Source organism: Trichechus manatus, unplaced genomic scaffold (genome assembly GCF_000243295.1).
Source record: "Trichechus manatus latirostris isolate Lorelei unplaced genomic scaffold, TriManLat1.0 scaffold00027, whole genome shotgun sequence".
Taxonomy (NCBI): Eukaryota; Metazoa; Chordata; class Mammalia; order Sirenia; family Trichechidae; genus Trichechus; species Trichechus manatus.
The window spans coordinates 21,888,878-21,907,350 of NW_004443963.1; the positions used below are offsets into that span (position 1 = coordinate 21,888,878).

The following is an 18,473-nucleotide window of genomic DNA, read 5'->3' on the forward strand; positions in this document are numbered from 1 at the left end:
GACACCAAGGGGCCAAGGTAAAAGACAAAAAAAACCATCAGAGGTAAAGAAACTTCCACAGACCCCACCGCCAGCCTCTCCTGGCCACTGCTTTTGATTCTTCCAAATGGTGGAGGGGAGAAGGTGGACACTTCTTAGGGGTAAAAGGCTGGGTTTAATGGAAGAGGAAAGGCAAGACTACTGAAGTGATGGGACAGAGGAAAAAGAGCCTCAGAAGTATAAGGTCCTTCTGCCGGGCACCTACTGCATGCCCTTGGGCAAGACCTTGTCCCTCTGGGCCTCAGTTTGTCCACCTATGTAATAGGGAGAATACCTCACCAGGTGTTATCAAGCTTAAAATAGAGCATGTACATGAAGGCACTGGGTGAACTTCCACCCAGTGAACACCACACACAGTCAGGCCGGGTCTCCCTTCTTTATTGATCTCTGGCTATAGCAGGGGTCTGGGAGACCAAGGGCAGGGGCGAGTCACATGCGTCTCTGCCCCACTTGGGGTGGGGTGGGAGGGAAAAGTGTCAGCGACCGTGGATATGGACATCACACAAACAGGGCCCACTGTACAAATGCATGGTTGGTATTTACAAGAAAGGAGGAGGGTAGTCACCTGGACTTTGGCCTTTCCTGGGGCAAGGTGGGGGAGGGGGTGAGGAGGAGCTTGAGAGGAAGGGGGAGTGGGCCTGGCTGGGCTCCATTCAGAGAACCCGACAGCAACAGCCCGGAGCCCCTCCCCCATCAGCCTTGCACCAGCCACACCCCATTTGTCCCAGGGGAGGGGCTTCTTGGTGCCTGCCGCTAGGCCAGTTCAGGGGGCTGAGGGAGAGGAGGGACCCTCTCTGTTAGCAACCCCGGATTACTGGATTATGCCTCACCCTCCCCACTGCACCCTTGATGCCAACCCAGCTGGTCTCCTGCCTGTGCTCATAAGATGCATCCTGAAGGTGCTTTGCTGGGGAGACCTCACAGCACTTTACAGACATTGGTCGGATGGGAGCCTCCCAGCGCCGGTGGGGCAAGGAAGGAGGCAAAGGGCTCAGGACTCAGCCAAGGCAGGTGACAAGTCCCAGGGACCCAGACCAGTCCCAAGCTCTTAAGGACCCCAGAGAAAGACTCCCCTCAGCCCCTGGTCCCAATGGCTCCTCTCTACCCCAGTCTCCATTTTTAGAATGGGGGAGAGGGAAGATTGCAGAGGGTTGGGCTGGGAATGGTGCTGAAGCAGTGCAGGTCTGGGGTAAAGAGGATGTCCCCCATTCCCAGGCCCTAGAAAGGTACCATGCCCTGAAGGAGCCCACTCCCCTCCCCACATGTAAGAGCTCTGAAAATCCCCAGCTTTCTGTCCTATTCCAGCCTCTCCCAGGGGAGGAGAAGGGGGACCCAGACCTGCCAGCTAAGATCTGGGGTGGGGGGCTGAGGGAACCCCCAAAATGTATTGCTTAGAAACTTGGAGGCAAAAAGGATGGGGGAGGGCCAGGGGGGCTGGCATCTCTGACCCTCCCCCCCAGGCCCTGGGAAACCTCTAGGAAGCTCCCACTCCCAGCCAGACAATTGACCCAGGGGGAGTCCAGAGGAAGGGGGATGGGCACAGTGACCACTGGGAGCCTGAAGTTCCCCAGTCTTGCTGCCGGGAGATTAAAGTGCGCCCCAATGGGTGTTGGGTGGGGAGGGGTCCTTCCCCCAATCCCACAATCTCTGGCATTTGGCCTTCAGGTGGGTTATCTGTTCCACGACCTTTGGGATCCCTTGGAGCAGATGGGGGAGCCAGTCCCGATGGATGGTGCTGATGACATCGAAGACTTTAGACTCAGTGAGGACCTGGGAAAGATGGAGACGCCTCTTTGCTTTTCTCTCCAGTCTGACCTACCTTCTCCAAGTCCTGCTGGATCCCCACTCAGTCCCACATACAGTTGTGTGAAATATGCCCTGCAGAAGGGTGCCCAGCCAGGGATGTGAGAGGGGCTGAAATCCAAGTCATGCTCAGCTGACCTCACTGGGCCTTCTGCCCTGGACAGGTTTCTTTTTCCTAACTCCCACCAACATGCTGTACGGGCTAGCTGTAGCCTTGCTCAGGCCCCATCCTATTCTGCTGTTGTTCTGAGGAGCTACTCCTTTCATCCTGCAGGGTCTGTGGGGCAGGAGAGGGTGGGAGGACTTCCCTACTTCCCACTCATGCCTAGGCTCAGCTCTATGTCTTCACTTCCTCCATTTTCCTGCCTGGAAAGGAGAGAGACCTCACATCCATTGGACCCCAGAAGCGACCCTTCAAGGAGGCCATGTTGGACTCAGCTCTCAAGACTCTCCCCAACCCCACCCTTCACCATGACATGCTCACCTGGGCCACCCCCGAGGCTAGTCCAGATTCCCATTCTGGTTGTGTTCATCTTCTGCAGGGGAGGATGGGGCCTCCTCCTCCTCACAGGGGGTCAGCTCATCAATGGACATCTGGTTGGTGATGCCTGCAAAGGGGCATGAAGGGAAGTGGGGCCAGACCAAGAAGTATTTTCCTCAGAACCCAAGAAGTATGTGGAGAAAAGGGATCCTCAACCATCTCCTTGCCTTCAAGCTGAGCTCCTCTCAACCTATCCCCACTTGAGAGCCTCTCCAGCCTTGCTAAAACTCACAACCCTGAACCTCTGGGTAAAGGAAGAGATTTTGCATTCAGGGCCACCAAGTTGCCTGAATCTAGAGGGACACCATTTACATAGACCACAATGTGCATGAGGTCCCTTGAGTTGTAGAATATGGCTGTCCCGATCCTCTCTCCAAGGAGTCCTGGTGGCACAATGGTTAAAGTCTCGGCTGCTAAGTGAAAGGCCCGCGGTTGGAACCCACTAGCCTCTCTGTGGGGGAAAGATGTGGCAGTCTGCTTCCATAAAGATTTACAGCCTTGGAAACCCTATGGGGCAGTTGTGCTCTGTCCTACAGGGTCACTATGAGTTGTAATTGACTTGACAGCAATGAGTTATCCTCTCTCCAACCCCCATTCTAGAACAGCCCAGGCCACTCAGCCAGTCTTTCCTGTGATCTGTCTTTAGTCTGATCAGCTCCATTCCCCACTCCAGGAATCAAACAAGGAGTTGCTCCAGAGGTTTAAGGAAAATAGACCTGCTACTACTCCATTAGTCCCCGCCCCTAAAGTCTCACCCCATCCCCAATGGTACCCACCACTTGCTGCCCGTTCCTTCCATTTCTGCTTGTTTTCCTGAATGTGTCTGGTCCAAGTAGAGCGGAAGCTGACCACATCAGGATTAGGCTCTCCCACTTCCACATCCAGAGAAGGCTGGCGCCACTGGAAGCTAGAATCAGGAACCCCCGACACCTCCAGAAGTGAGGCCCAGCCCACTCCAGAACCACCTTCATAGCCCTCAGACAGGAGGGGAGAGGATGGAAGACCAGGAGTAGGCTTACAGAGCCTAGTCATCGTCTTCTTTTCCCTCTACTAGGTGCACCCCAAGATCCTGTCCTTCTCCCCCCAATTTCTCCCCTCCCTCTCCACACCTTCCCTCCTAGTAAAAGGAAAATAAAAACAAAGTTAGCAGAAAGGCAGTAAAGACAGAGCTAAAGGAATAGACAAAAATGGAAGGATGTGTGGAGGGGAACACAGGTACAGGCCACACCCTTCTGGTCCCATCCTGTGTGACAAGTGGCAGAGGGGCTCCCAAGGTTGGAGTTGCCTGCTTCTCCACCACCCCTGTCATGGATGAACATCCTCCCTGTGAGTCATTTCTCTCTGTGAGCTCAACTTCCCACTCCTAGAACCAGGAGACCTGGCCACCCCAACCACCCTCACCTGGGCTGGTTTTTAGACTTGGAGTCCTCATCCGCCAGGGGCTGCACACTCTTCTCTGCCACATCAGTGAGCACAGAGAACGTGGGCTCCACAATGAAGTCAATGAAACCTGCAGTGAAGGAAGCCACAGCGGAGGTCTCCTACCCGCAGGGCTGAGCAGAGGTTACAGCCAGCATGGCCATGACCCTGGCTGCATGTAAAACAGGGTGGGGAGGTATAACCTGGGGCTGAAAATCTCCAAAGGGGACAGGCTTTAAGATGTCTTTGTGATCCCAGAGAACTCCCCTTCATCCCCCCAGCCTCTACCACAGGACCCCATGTTCTAGCACAGGAGGCTTGGCTCGACAGGAAGAATGGTTTTGGTGCGTGAGGACTTGGGGCAATCCTGGCCCAGGCCCAGACAGCACTCTTTTCCCTCCCTGCAGGAAAGGGTACTCACCAATCTGGGACTGTGCCACGAGAGTGGACGTGCGATCACAGAGTGGAGAAAAGGGCAGGCCCAGCTCTGCCTCCTTGTCACCCTGGGGGAGAAAGGACAGGGCAGGAAAGCTCCAGAGGATACCTCAGACCTACCAGATCTGCAGTGGGGTTGGGGTGATGAGGGGTTGTTGTGGGAGGAGAGGAATTTCTGTGCTTTTCTCCAGGAAATAAGTGATATACAAATGACATGCAAATTGGTCTTGGCAACTACTGCTAAGCTTTTAGGATAATGAGATTTTATCCAATGGTTTTGAGTCAGGTCTGAAGCTACAAGTGGCTGAAAGAAGGTGTAGGGGACTTGGAGAGAGAAAGGGGAGAGAGGCTTCCACGGGCAGGCAGAGATACCATGCTACCTGACGGAAGAATTCCTCCATAAGGGCCTTGGTCCAGCGGCTGTGGACTGACCACTGCTTGGTTGGGTGGCTGATGTCAGCAGCGTGGAGCAGTAGAGACAGGGCCTTGGGTTTGTCGATCCTGGTTGAGGCAGATGGCAAGGGAAGGGAGATTGATCTTTTAGGAAAAGGAAGCCTGAACCATTCTCTAACTTCCCACCACATGCCCTCTCAGATCCACACACAAACATCCTTTCACATACTTCAAGCACCCTCTCATACTATATACGCACATATAAATATACTTTAAATATATTTATATATACAGGAGACCGCACAGCTTAGTGGCAGAAAGCCCAGGCTTAGAATCAGAGGACCTGGATTCGAATCCCCCCTATACCTACTGCACACTAGCTGTGTGACACGGAGCAAGTTGCTTAAAATTTCCATATGTCATTTTCCTCAATCCTAAAATGGAAATAATAACAGAATCTACCACACAGAGTTATTCAGAGGATTAAATGACATAAATACATAAGTACTTAGAAGAGTGTCTGGCACATAGTAAGTGCTCAGTAGCTATTATCTAAAATTATTATTATTATCCCCCCAACAATGACACGCTCTGACACTGTACATGCTCCCACACATAAACACCATACATAGAGGTTGACACAAACCTTCAGGACACACACAGGCCATTCTCTCTTACATACATTTATATACTCCCACCCACTTTTAAGCGACATTATATGTAATTATAGCATTTGTTCTGTGCTTTCTTTTTAATCCACGTGACTCTCCCAATATCCCTATTAGAGTAGGAACTAGTGGCAAGCTGTTGTGGAGGAAGGCAGATTATTTTGGCCATTTCACAGATAAGGAAATGAGTCCAGAAAGGCTGAACTGATTTCCCAACATTCCAGAGTAAGTCTGTCCTGAAGCTGGGGCGAGAATCTCATCTCACACTCCCAGCCCAAAGCACTCTCCAGCAGACCAGCTGCCTGAGCTATATATAAACCCAGGACCACACCACACATGTTATCACACACACTTACACAGAGATGCACCCAGATACCTGGAGCCAAGAGAGTCTCTACATTCAGGTAAAGACCTGGCATACCAATTACCCAGTGTGTATTTCCCCAATTCATACACCCCTCACTCTGGCCTGGTTCCAGCCACACCCCATCAGGTGTCACCTCTCTAGTTGCTGCAAGGCTGTCTTCATGGACTTCACTTGCTGGAAGTGGCAGGACATGTCTGTGGCCAACACCATCTCGATGACCAGGGCACGCAGCTCTCTGAATGGACAGAACCAGAGAAGGGATCAGCCCCCTCAGCACGGCTGGACAGCACGTCCAGGAAGTGGGAAGAGAGGGTTGGGGTGTGGGAGTCTCTTAGGGATGCCAAGTCCCGGCTTCTGCTCACACAAACTCATCCCTGGTGAGGTTGATGAAAATGTTCAACTCGTCATCCTGCATCATTCGAAAAACAGAGCTGATGTGGTGATTCTCCAGCACTGAACGATCGTTGTACAGGATGGCGCATTCTGACCTGCAGAGTCAAAGGCTCTTGTGTCCAGCCTCTGGTAAAGGGGAACTCTGGAAATCTCTTCCACCTCCACTTGGCCCCTCCTGCCCCTGCCACGTCCCCACCCCTCACTTGGTCTGGATGTGGAAGCTGTTGGTAGTGCCTGTGTGCTCGTAGTCATGGATGGCTGCGGCAAAGATGATGGCCAAGACCTCGATCTCCGACAGGCAGTGCTAGGGGAAAAGGATGGGATAAGAGAGGGCTAACTCTCTGCCAGTCACTGCCCAAAGACCACACACAGGGAAGACCACCCAGCTCGTCCCTTCCATTCTTCAAGGCCAGCTCTTGGGCTAGTGCAGCCAGCTTTCTCCACTCCTGGAATGGCCATAGACCCTCCTCTATCCCAACCTGCAACATTCCCACTGCATCCCAGCATATGCCCCCAACACTACCCAGGAAGTTATGATCACTGGGGAATCCTCTAGCATTGAGTCAACCCAATTTGACTCTGTAAAGATTTTAGGATGCCAAAGGAGAAGAACCAAAGAGAAAAATGGAAATGGGAGTACAGTCCAGACTCCCCAGTTACGCAGCCATAAGACCCTGAATCACAACAGAGATCTCCAGGACACCTACCACCATCCCTGTGCGGAGCAAGAAGCAATGGACTGTCTGGGTAACGTCAGCTGCGTGGATCTGGTTGTGGTAAGGATTCTTGTATTTCCCATAGCCTGTCTCCAAGGCATCCAGGAAAGTCATCAGAAACACAGTGGGAATCTGCAGGAGGAGGGAGGAAATGGAGATAGATCCAAGATCTGCAGGAATGGCAGGAAGCTGAGGACTGAAATCAGCAATGCCATCTTCCTTTAGAAGGCAGCATGGCATAGAAAGAGAGCACAGGCCCTGCATGCTGGTGAACCTGGGCTCATATCCTGGCCCTACCACCTGCTGACTGTGTGACCTTGGGAAAGTCACATGCCTCCCTATGCTTCAGACACTTATTTGCAGGATGAGGATAATACCACCTACCTTGAATTTAATAAGTACAAGGCATTAGTAAGTGCTCTCCAAAGAGTAGCTATAATGATTATTATTTCCCTGGAGGTTTTTAATCAAAGGAAAGGAAGCTTCCCTCATACCTTCCAACCACCCCACCCCACCCTCAAATACAATACCATGGGAGAAGGACTTAGAAGCAGGGGAAAGGATAAGATGACCTGGAAGGGACCCTTCCAGCCAGATATGGAGCACCCCCTCCTCTAAGAAGCCTTCCCTGACCACCTTCCCTCCACATACACCATACACACCCACAAGCACCAGGGCCCAGAGCTCTGTCCAACTACTCTCAATTCTGTCCAGGGCTCTGCATATGCCCTTGGGCATGTCTGCCTCCTTCAAAAGGCTCAAGGCTGCCAGAGGGTAGGACTGATGTCTTCACCTGTCCCTGGATCTCGTGAAGCTAGGAGGGGACTGAGGTTCAGGACTTGAGGATGCTTCTGTAGAGAGGAGCAGTGGAGAACACAGAAGACACTCCACTCGTCTATCAGACCCTCACAACCCCCACCCCCACCCCTGGAGGGCTGTGCCCCAAATTCAGGGAATTTTAAAGGACTGTTTCCATAACAACTGCCCTTGCTTTTGTGTTGCCATGGCATCCCTAGAGGGAAGGGAAGGGGAGAAGCAGGGGAGGGGCTAGATGCCCAGGAAGAAAATGTGGAGCTTGAGGAGGTCTCTACCACCAGAGAAAACTAAACCAATAAGCATTCCCTCTTTCTCTAAGTGCGTTGGAGCAAGGCAGACAGGCTGGGCCATCCCCAAGCCCATGCAGCTACTTTTGGGGTACCCAAAACCCAGTTGTTACAGGCAAGGACGCAGAGTTTAGAAGAAGCTGGTGTCTGGAATATATCTGATAACCAGTTTGAAGAAATATGATATGGGAAAAGTCTTAAGAAAAAGAGGATCCTGCTATTCTCTGTCCTGGAGAGGGCAGCATCAGTGGGAAGATAATGAAACTGCCGAAGGACAGGCCTGAGGAAGGCACTGAAGAAAATCCCAACTGAGCATCTCAGGAAGTTTTGAAAATGTTCTTGGGAGTGATGGAAAACAGAGGCGTCAAGGGTCCAGGGAAGGCTCACACGCACAATACAGTCTGTTATAGTCAAGTGGAGGCAGAAGGATGGATGAAATGACCTTCCAAAGCCCATCTGGGAGGGGACCCTACAACTGACCTCTTGACTACCCCCTCTACAGCACCCTCAGAATACACAGGTATTCCTTCACCACAAACATCTACTGCCCGCTCCCGCCTGAGTGCTGACCAAATATCCCTACTGTGACTTTTCTACCTCCCCCACCCTCCCCTTCCAAATGTGGTTTTTCCATGTAGAAGTGCTTTTTTCCCACCCCTATACCCAAAAAGTCGCTTCCTCCTAGCACAGGATCTGGAGGAAAATTTAATCCCATATTTTTCTTCCTGGCCAGGCAAACTACAGAGCAAATGGAGTTCACACACCCTCATACAGCCCCACCCTAGCCCTGCCGAGAATGGATCCTCTGTATGACATTCCTTGGACAGAGACCAGAGCTGTGGTGGCTTGGAGGGAGTGGCCAATTTTGTTTTTTCCCCTTAAAAGAGTCTTCTGAGGAAACAAATTGAGAGACTCTAGTCCCAAAGGTCACCAGCTGACAGCATTTGGGCTCCAGGCCTCCATCTCCACAGGCAGGAGGCAGGACAGCTGAAAAGGAGAGGTGAGCTGGGTACCATCCTGGAAAGGACAAGTGAGGGGAAGAAAAGCAGAGGGGGCGAAAGTAGAATCCCAGGCTAGATGGCTTCAGATCCAGAATCTCCCCCTAGAAAGCAGTAAATAAATTCAGAGGCTGGGACAGCAGCAAGAGAAAGGCAGGCCAGACTTTAGGGGGTACATCCCTGATAGGGATTGAGTGAGGGAGCCTGTGGAATCTACTTGGTTGAGAATCTTTTAAAAGTGGAGTTAATAAGAGTGGAGAATCCTGCCTGGAGACATAGGTAGGATGATGCCTAACCTTGAAGCGGCTGATGAGGCTATGCCGAGTCAGCAGCTCAAAAACAATGGTCCTCAGGGCGTGGTCATCTGCTGCCCGGTTCAAGGAAAAGACGTCAAAGCACCAGAGGTCCAGGTTCTGTGGAGAAACAATGGACTAGGCAGGGAGGCTCTTGAGAGGAGCTTCTCAGCTGCAGGAAGCATTCAAATTAGACTTCAGGGAGAACTTCCCAATGAGTTCAGAGACTTAGAAAATAGGAAAACAAAGAGGTGGTAAAATAAGCCTCTTTTTTCCCAGATCTCTCTCATGAGAGAGACAAGAACATAGGGGTTTGCCTCTGGAGCAGGCAAAAGTTGTTTGAGGAACATGGGAATGGCAGCTAAAAAGGGAAGGGAAAAATCATGTTATAAACAGAGTCTGGAAGACCCAATGGCTATTTCATCCCCCAACCTTCTCCTCTTTCCCGAAAACCAGGGGTCACCTTGAGACAGTGGAGGACCGCCGTGGAATAGGTGGGGCCCACAGACGTGTATGTTCTCCGGAACATCCTAAGGAAGGATAAGGAAAAGAGGTCCAAGTGTGAAGATCTGGGGAGTGAGGGTCCAGGAGGGAGTGTAGGGATGTGCCATGGGCGCGTGGAATCATACAGCTGGTGAAGCCCTGAAGACCAGGGTAGCTGGGAAAGAGGGGCACAACTGAGGCAGAGAGAGCTGAGTGTGGGTGAGCCTCACCGTTCTACGAAGATCCCAGCCTGCACAGCATGCACGATGCTTCGGAACTTGGGCTTCTCCTCTGCTCGGCGGCCTTTGGCCCGGGCTTGCTGGGTGAAGGTGGAGGCCAGCCAGTCCCGCACCTCTGAAGGCACAGCATCTGACCGCAGCTCCTGCAGCTCATCCTCCGTATCCAAGATTTGCCTGACACCCCAGAAGTGGAGTCACAGAGGAGAGATAGCAGGTGCTTCTACAGCCTGCGGACGTTAGACCCAGCCACACCCCACACCTTAGTAACTCTCATGCCAACTCTCTCCTGTCTCTCACTCCCCCTTCTCCTTTCTCTCGCTTTATCTGTTTATTTCTGCCTCTCTATCTAATGGGTCCAATAAGGACACAGGTCAGTATGTGAGGTAGTGAGCATCCCAACCCTTGAAGTGTTCAAGCAGGCAATGTGATATATCACGTGTCAAGGAGTCTATAGAGCAGCATTGTCCAATAGAAGTAAAATGCAAGCCAGGTAAATAATTTTAAATTTTCTTATAGCCACATTAAAAAGGTAAAAACAAGTGAAATTAATTTTCATAATAAATCTTATTTAACCTAATACATGCAAAATATTATCATTTCAACATGGACTCAATACAAAATATGTTAAAGAGATAACTTACATTCTTTTTTTTTTTTTTTCCAAAGGCTTCAAAATCTAGTGTGTATTTTACATACACATCTCAGTTTGGCTAGCCACATTTCAAGTGATTAATAGCCGCGTGTGATTAGTGGCTCCCCCTATTGGGCAGGGCCGCTCTGGGGGGATTCCTGCACTGGGGAGAAGGTAGGGACTAGGTGAGCATTAAGGTTCCTTCCAACTCTGAAACAGGTTTCTCTACTTCCTGATATCTGTGTGTCTCTATCTTTGCATCTTTCTGTCTGTCCCTCTGCTTCTTTATCTCTGCCAACATTTCTAGCTATATAGCTCCTTATAGCTGCTCCTCCCACTCCCTTTCTTCCTGCCTTTGTGCCTGTCATGTATCCCTATCTCCAGCTTTCTGTCTTACTCCCCGTCTCTGGATCACTGTGTCTGATATCTTCCCCCATCTCTGTCTGCAGGACTCTCCTGGTGGCCCCGTGTCACCACTCTCACCGTGTCTCGTCTATATAGACAGCCTCCAGCAGAGAAGCTGTGTACTCCAGGTTTTTCTTCAGCTCCTCGATGTTTACCTCCCCATTCTCCAACTGCTTCACCATGTAGCGCAGCCTGTGGGGAGTGGGCACAGATCTCCTGCTTAGGCACCGCTCCCTTGTCATGAGACCAGAAGACCCTCTAATAGGGTGCATGTTACTGAGACAGCCTGTCTTCCATAAATAATTACTCATTCTAACATTAACGATAATAGCAGCTAATGTGTCTGATCTCAGGTTATTGTCAGTGCCTGTACTAAGTTTACCTACCCTGACGCTACCATCCTTCCCCACCATCTGATCTCTCAACACCTTGCCTTTAGTCAGCGTTTCCTGCAAACTCTTGTTTAAACTACACGGGTCCAGCAGAATTGGGCAGGCACAAGCCCAGGGGTGATGTTTTGGGGATGATCTGTTTCGTTGTCTGAAATAACCACAAGCTAAAACTGCTTATTTCCCTCATGAGTAAGGGTATTGGGATCAACAGCAACCAAAATAGCACCCAAGGTTATTTCTCTTGGTCACGGTGGGGAGCGGGCTACATGTCTACAGTCCCTCTGCCCCTGGTAGGGACAGCAAAGACAGAACAAAGACCAATCTGAATGCTTTCGAACAGCCTCTCTCGATCCAGGCAGAGCTAATGGATTATGACTCCAGAATCCATCAGCCAGGACAACGCAGGATTAACCCCTGCCTCTCCAGTCCTGCGCCAGAGAGGACCTCTGGCAAAGGGTTACAGTACCTGTCCCCTGCCTCTGCCCCAGCCACAGCTTCCCCCAGAGCAAAAGTAGTAGGGGTAGAGCCAGGGAGAGGGAAATGATCTCATTTACTGGATGCTTTGCCTGAAGGGACAAGCCCCTCATAATTTGAACTTGTCAACTCTAGGGATCAGTGATTAACTGGGAGGCTTCTTAGAAGTCTAGCCAGTCCAACCCAGGCAGTCACAAAGCAAGCAACACTCTCTGACATTAAATAGTGATTTTTTTTAAGCCAGTAAGCATTTCCCACTCTCGCTCCTCCTCCCAGCCCCACCCCACCTCTAAAACCAAGAGGGGGGTGAAATGGTGGCCGTCACAATTCCCCACTGAGAGGGGCTTCAGAAACCCAAGGTCACCCTATGAGTCAGGGAGGAGAAGAGAATGAGTCAGGGACCAGAGGCTGAAATTAGCATCAATTCCCAGGGAAGACGGGGGAGAACAATGGCATTCCTGAACAGAAGCAGCTCTAGAATCCTGGGGTCTCAGCAGCTCTGGAATAGAGGGTACCCAAAATAGCCAGCCCCAGGGAGCGTCACAGGTCAACCCTCACCTTGGAGCCCAGCAGTCCTGGCCAACATGCCTAAGTGCAAATGAGGGAGAAGGGAAAGGGGAAAAAATGGGCTCCTTGGTGGGTTACCTTCAAATCTCACTTCCAGCCTTCCTGCTGCACTGTCTCCATGTGGCAACAGTGGGTTGTTTAACAAGAAAGAGGATGATGTAAATTTGAAGGTTTTAGTAAAGCTCAGCCCCAGCTCAGGCTTCATTAAGGAGGAGGAATGGAAGCTAGACAACATAAATGAGTTTCCTAGCCAAATGAGCTAAGAAGGGGGGTACAGAGTTGGTCTCTCTCTGCATACTCTCCTAGAGATCACAGAACAGACAGGTACGCTCTGCCTTCAGGGCCAGACGCAAGCATGGACTCCCCTTCCTGGTTATTTCCCTCAAGAGGGGTCCTCAAATATGGGGACACACAATTCAGGAAGAAAGAAGGCCTCTTCTACTGCCTGTGGTCCATCACTTCCCCCACATTCCCATGCCAGCCCTAATCTTCCACTTCATTCAGCCCCTAGAGGTCAATGCCCACCACCAAAGTTCCTCCAGTTTTATTCTCATCCGACCACTTGAAACACACAACCCAAAGTGCACAGGATCCTAAAGTGAACAGCCCAGCCCACGGGTGCTCATCTGCATGTATTTGCATAATCACTAACAAAGCTGCCAGTTCTACATTTTAAAAAGCTCCTTCTCCTACATTTTATCCTCACAATGGGCCCATGAAGGAGAGAGGCAGAAGGAATTTCCATCCCTGTTTCCAACGTAGGAACCAAGGCTCAGGAGCATCTGTAGCACCATGTACTGAGCACTGGTCTAGGAGGCAGGAATCCTGGGTTCAAACTTACCACTTTCTGGCTATGAGCCCTTGTGCAAGTCACTCACTTAATCACTGTTTATCAAAATGTGGCCAGTAGACCATCAGCATCGGAATCACGTGGGATACTTGTTAAAGAGAGAGAGTCTAACCCCTACCCCACACCTTCTGAACCAGAATCCCTGAGGGTACCAGGGATCTGCATTTTTAACAAGGCCCTCAGATTATTTTCATACACATTAAAGTTTGAGAACCACTATTTTAGAACTTCATTCTCTTCATCTGTAAAATACACAGGTGATTACATATCAGCCTGACAGGGTTGTTAATAAGAGGATTAAATGCAATAATGTAAGCAAAAGTACCTGGCACATACAAAGGGTCCCCATAAATGTGATTTGCATCAGAATGAAATGACCAGCATGATGCTCGGGCCCCCAAGCCCATACCACTCGCCCTTCAAATCCAACAGGCACCTGCCTTCTCTATCCCAAGTCTCAGTAAAGAAAAGTGAGTTAGGTAAGATGCCAGTTACCACTGAGTCAATTCTGACTCATGGCGACCACACGTGTGTCAGGTTAGAATTGTCCTCCATAGGGTTTTCGATGGTTGTTTTTTGGGAAGTAGATCACCAGGCCTTTCTTCTGAGGTGCCTCCAGGTGGACTCGGACTTCCAACCTTTTGATTAGAAGCTGAACACATTAACCCATTAACTGTTTGCACCACTCAGGGACTCCCTAGTTTAAATTAAAAAAACTCATTGCCATCGAGTTGATTCCAACTCATAGTGACTCTATAGGACAGAGTAGAACTTCCCCACAGGGTTTCCAGGGCTATAACCTTTACGGAAGCAGACTGCCACATCTTCCTCCTGTGAAGGGACTGGAGGGTTCAAGCTGCCAACCTTTCAGTTAGCAGCCGAGCACTTAGCCACTGTGCCACCAGCACTCCTTCTAGGTTAGATACAGGCTAGTAATTAGGAAGCCACCTAATAGAGGAATGGGAGAATGATAATGGTCATGCTTTTTCCTATTTGGGTAGCCCTTTACTCATTTGAGCCTTGAAATCACCTTATAAAGGAGGTTAGCTGACTTACCTAATGTCAGTGGCAGTCAGGTTAGCAAGGCCCACAGCTCATGCTCATGGAGCCTAACTGTGCCCCTCAAGCATGGACTATGTTGGGGCAGAACAAGCCCAATCATGTAGTCAGCTCAGCGAGGCTGGAACCCTACACCACAGCTTCTTCAATCTCAATCCATCCTTAATTAAATGTTTATATGTCTATCAGCTCATAGTAGACTGTGAGTGTCTTGATAGCACTGACAATGACTTGTTTATCTTGCCTCCTTACAGCCTAGCCACAGTAAGTGCTCAGTAAATATTCATTAAATAAGTAAAAGGGAAAGGAGGCAGTTTAATCAGGTACGAGGCCATCTCCCAATTGCGATTTCTGAGCCAGGGTTTCTGAAGCTCTAATGGTGAGCCTGAGGAGGACAGTGAGATCATAGTTTGACTTTAACACACCCTTCTTCCAAGTTTCTCCTCTTCCCCTCACCTCTAGATCTTGTGCAGGAGCTCCTGTATAGCTCCCATTGAAATCTTAACACAACATGATCCAGATACCAGAAGGATGGGGGTAAGGAGGGAAAGAAAGATTAAAGAACAAATTTGACAAACCAGGAGTCCAAGAAGGGGACAGGACTCAGGCAGCTGGAAAGATCCAGGTGCTCAACTTACCCTCCTGAAGTCTTATAACCCCCTGTCATGGATTGAATTGTGTCCCCCAAAAATACGTGTCAACTTGGTTAGGCTGTGATTCCCAGTATTGTGTGGTTGTCCTCCATCTTGTGATTGATAGAATTTTCCTATTAAATCCTAATCTCTGCCTGTGGTTAATGAGGCAAGATCATATCATGCTGAAGAGGATTAGGGTGGGATGTAACACCCTTGCTCAGTTCACATCCCTGATTCAATGTGAAGGGAGTTTCCCTGGGGTGTGGCCTGCACCACCTTTTATCTTACAAGAGATAAAAGGAAAGGGAAGGGACCAGAGAGTTGGGGACCTCATACCACCAAGAAGCAGCACCAGGAGCAGAGTGCATCCTTTGGACCTGGGGTCTCCGTGCCTGAGGAGCTCCTCGACCAGGGGAAGATTAATGACAAGGACCTTCCTCCAGAGCTGACAGAGAGAGAAAGCCATTCCCAGGAGCTGACACCCTGAATTTGGACTTGTAACCTACTAGACTGTGAGAGAATAAATTTCTCTTAGTTAAAGCCATCCACTTGTGGTATTTCTGCTATAGCAGCACTAGATGACTAAGATACCTTACTTTTCAGACTGACAGGGGTCTGTCTTATTCTAAAGTCCTGCTAGAGTTAGGATCTCCCCAGACACACCTTATCTCACCATTTTTCTGCAGGAAGTCCTTCTTTCCCATCCACATCAGTTTTAATTCAACCCCTCTGGTTCAACTGTCAGAGCCGTCAGAATAGCCGACTCTTCTGGCACCAGAATAGTAATTTTCCCTGTTGAACAGGATGCTCAACCCTGTCCAGTCCTCAGCCAGACCAAAGGAAAACTGGAAGCTTCCTCCAACATTCCTTCCACCTCCACCCCAACCCCTGTTTCACCACCACTTCTCCTTTAAGCTTCAGTCCCACACCACAGGAAAAGCCTCAGATCCTGACCCCTGGAAAGCCTCACTCTCTCCTAGCTCTAGGCAACCAGCTAAAGAGAAGGCTCCTGGTGGTAATAATTCCAACACCCCAGAAGAGTTCGGCTTCCTCTTTCCCATCCCCCAACCCCTTTCTCTGGATCACCACATAGCTGATGTTCTAGAGATTTCCAAAGCCCCATGCCATAGCTTCTAGCACTCACACTCCCGAAAAGGTCCCCATAAGTAGAGAGTTTAGGACATGGCAGCTTTAAGCCAGAGGGTTGGGAGTCAGTATATCTGGGGTGGAAATGCAAATTCTCAGCAGAGAGTAGAACCAGAACCAGTTTGAAGCCCTGGATGAGAGGTCCTAAGGATGCTGGGGGTTCAGAAGGAGAGAAAACAGGTAAATACTGCTAAGTCATCTGCCATAGGCAAGAAAAAGAGATTTAAAAAAAAAAAGGGGGGGGAGATGGAATTAGGAGAATAAGGTGAAGGAACAAGATGGACAGGATAAAAGGCTGGAGAAGTTGATCCATGGCTACACATCACTCACTCACACACACACACACAGACTGTCAGGTCTTGGTCCCTCTCCTCCCCTAAACTACAACCGATTGGTGGATCCAACAGCAACCTGTCCTCTTCCTCCGCTCTCCCTCTTCCCTGACGCCTACCTGAGTATGGGGCCCTGGAGGTGGCTCCTCTGCACAGGAACAGGGGTTGCCATGGGAATCAAAGTGTCCTACTTCATCAGCTCAAAATGTTGCCCCTGGAGCCTCAGGGCCCCTGAGGAGTGTGACTTCCTCTTGGGCCCCTGACTTCCTCCTCCAGGTCCCAGGAGAACTGAGTAAACTGATCCTCTGAGGAGGCGCACAAGGAGCGGCCTGACTGGAAGAAGAGGGGCGTCATTAGGCAGAGACCCAGCCTCCAGGAACTGGGTGAGAGGCTGAGGGAAAAGTTTCAAATCTGAATCAGGCTGAAAAAAAGAATCCGTTCTCAGAAGAATACCAGAAGGCCAGAAATAGCACAGGCCGGCCCCTTGCTCTGAGGAGGTGGGGCTCCTCTTTGGCGAGAAGGGGTTAGCAAGAAGCTTAAGGGGCAGGGACAAGGAACCAACCTGCATCTGTGGATGGAGAGAAAGTTTGTAGTGGAAGGTGAAGGGGCCCTGCAAGAGCCCCCGCAAAGGAGCTAAAGCAGCTACAACTTCCTCCTAGAGACAGCAGGGTCTTTTCCGAGGCCATTCTTCAAAATGAGCTTTCATGCTACGTGAATGAATGGAAGCAAAACAGGAGGATGAACTTCCCACAGAGAATTAGAAGCTGTAGGAAGGGGATTGCTGAAGCTAGGGGGTCAGGGAATCCTTACCCAGAGACCTGCTCAACAAGGAAGCCCCATCCCTACCACCTACCCTCCTCCCCCAGGCATGAAAGTCAGGAGGACATGCCTATAGAAACCAAGAAGTTGAGCAGGTTACTTTAACACTCCCAGCCCTTTTCCTCGTCTGTAAAACTGGGGTTAGGGATTAACTGTGAATTAACCAAAGAGAGGTCGTCCAGCCCAGGGGTACGGGAGAACTAATGAGATGGCGCAGTAGGTGCCAGAAGAGGAACCCAGAAGAGGCCTGGGGACAAAGACTCCCTCTTCAAGTCAGGCACCGCTATCGCTTAGGTTTGAGAGGAAAGAAGCCCAGCCTCTGCGGCGCGAAGGTGACGTGCGCACACAGCCCCGGCCGCCTCCCGATTGGCTGGGAGATGACATCACCAAAACAAGTATACTGGGGCCGCGATTGGTCAATTGAAGGGTTGGGTGGGGCCAAGAAGGAGCGACTAAGGTGAAGCCAAAAGCATCTAGCGAAGAGTTCCGGTTTCTATGATCTCCTTAATCTAGGGTCTAGGACTGTGGCCAATATGGAAATAAAGGGACTAGTGGGGATGAGTATGACAAGAGAAAGTGAAATGAGAAGAAACAGGCCAAGAGCTGGGAGATTTTATGATAGGAAGTACACACGTACACACACACGTACACACACACACACGTACACACACACACGTACACACACACACGTACACACACACACACACGCACGCACGGAGAGATTAAAATACCCTGTCACTGTGCCAAAGCTTCTAAGGATTATAAACAAAGTTTGCGAATCTGCTGTTTCTCAGCTCCACTGAATACTGGGACAACAGTAACGAGAAATGGAGGTTAAATATTTGGAAGTTGTTTTCTAGTGAAGTCTTGACAGCCATGAAGCAGGGCTGCGGAAACCCTCTTTCTCTCTGTGCTCCCCAGCCCCCGCAAGCAGGGGGATGAGTCATTTGGCCTGTTCTGTGTATGCGCTGGCTTGGAAGGGGTGAGAGGCGAAGAGCTAGGGCAGGTGGTAGTCAGATGCACATAGCCTGGAACACCAACAACCTCTAAACCAGGCCAGCTCCTCTCCCTCACCTTGTCCCCTCACTCCAGGCCCCAACGCTCTAGGCAAGCAGGCACTAACCTGAACCCTCCTACGGAAAAGGTAGAAATTTCTTGGACTGGAAAAGCCTTTGAGAGGGTATCTTGCCCATTCCTCTGCTCTCTTGCCCAACAGAATCAAAGCTGGTTGGACAAATTACTTCTCACCATCTCCCACCCCTACCCCCACCAC

General features: G+C 50.3%; 1 protein-coding gene across 4 annotated transcripts in view; it reads right to left on the bottom strand.

The window, feature by feature from the left end:
• Positions 1-401: 401 nt before the first annotated feature.
• The window catches only part of PDE1B (phosphodiesterase 1B), a 31,071-nt gene continuing 12,999 nt past the window's right edge, over positions 402-18,473 (bottom strand). The window contains exons 1-15 of one of the 4 annotated variants that reach the window (XM_004373930.2): positions 16,501-17,064; positions 11,005-11,118; positions 9,882-10,064; positions 9,632-9,698; positions 9,172-9,288; positions 6,766-6,906; positions 6,262-6,362; positions 6,028-6,153; positions 5,799-5,900; positions 4,618-4,738; positions 4,224-4,305; positions 3,785-3,893; positions 3,160-3,290; positions 2,327-2,450; positions 402-1,809 (exon numbers count right to left, since the gene is read on the bottom strand). In XM_004373930.2, the coding sequence (XP_004373987.1) occupies positions 2,344-2,450; positions 3,160-3,290; positions 3,785-3,893; positions 4,224-4,305; positions 4,618-4,738; positions 5,799-5,900; positions 6,028-6,153; positions 6,262-6,362; positions 6,766-6,906; positions 9,172-9,288; positions 9,632-9,698; positions 9,882-10,064; positions 11,005-11,118; positions 16,501-16,553 (1,554 nt within the window). In that variant the 5' untranslated portion in view covers positions 16,554-17,064 and the 3' untranslated portion in view covers positions 402-1,809; positions 2,327-2,343. Of the gene's footprint in view, positions 1,810-2,326; positions 2,451-3,159; positions 3,291-3,784; positions 3,894-4,223; positions 4,306-4,617; positions 4,739-5,798; positions 5,901-6,027; positions 6,154-6,261; positions 6,363-6,765; positions 6,907-9,171; positions 9,289-9,631; positions 9,699-9,881; positions 10,065-11,004; positions 11,702-16,500; positions 17,065-18,473 lie in introns of those variants that run through there. The other 3 variants (XM_004373929.2, XM_023729085.1, XM_023729083.1) reach the window with 3 other exon arrangements.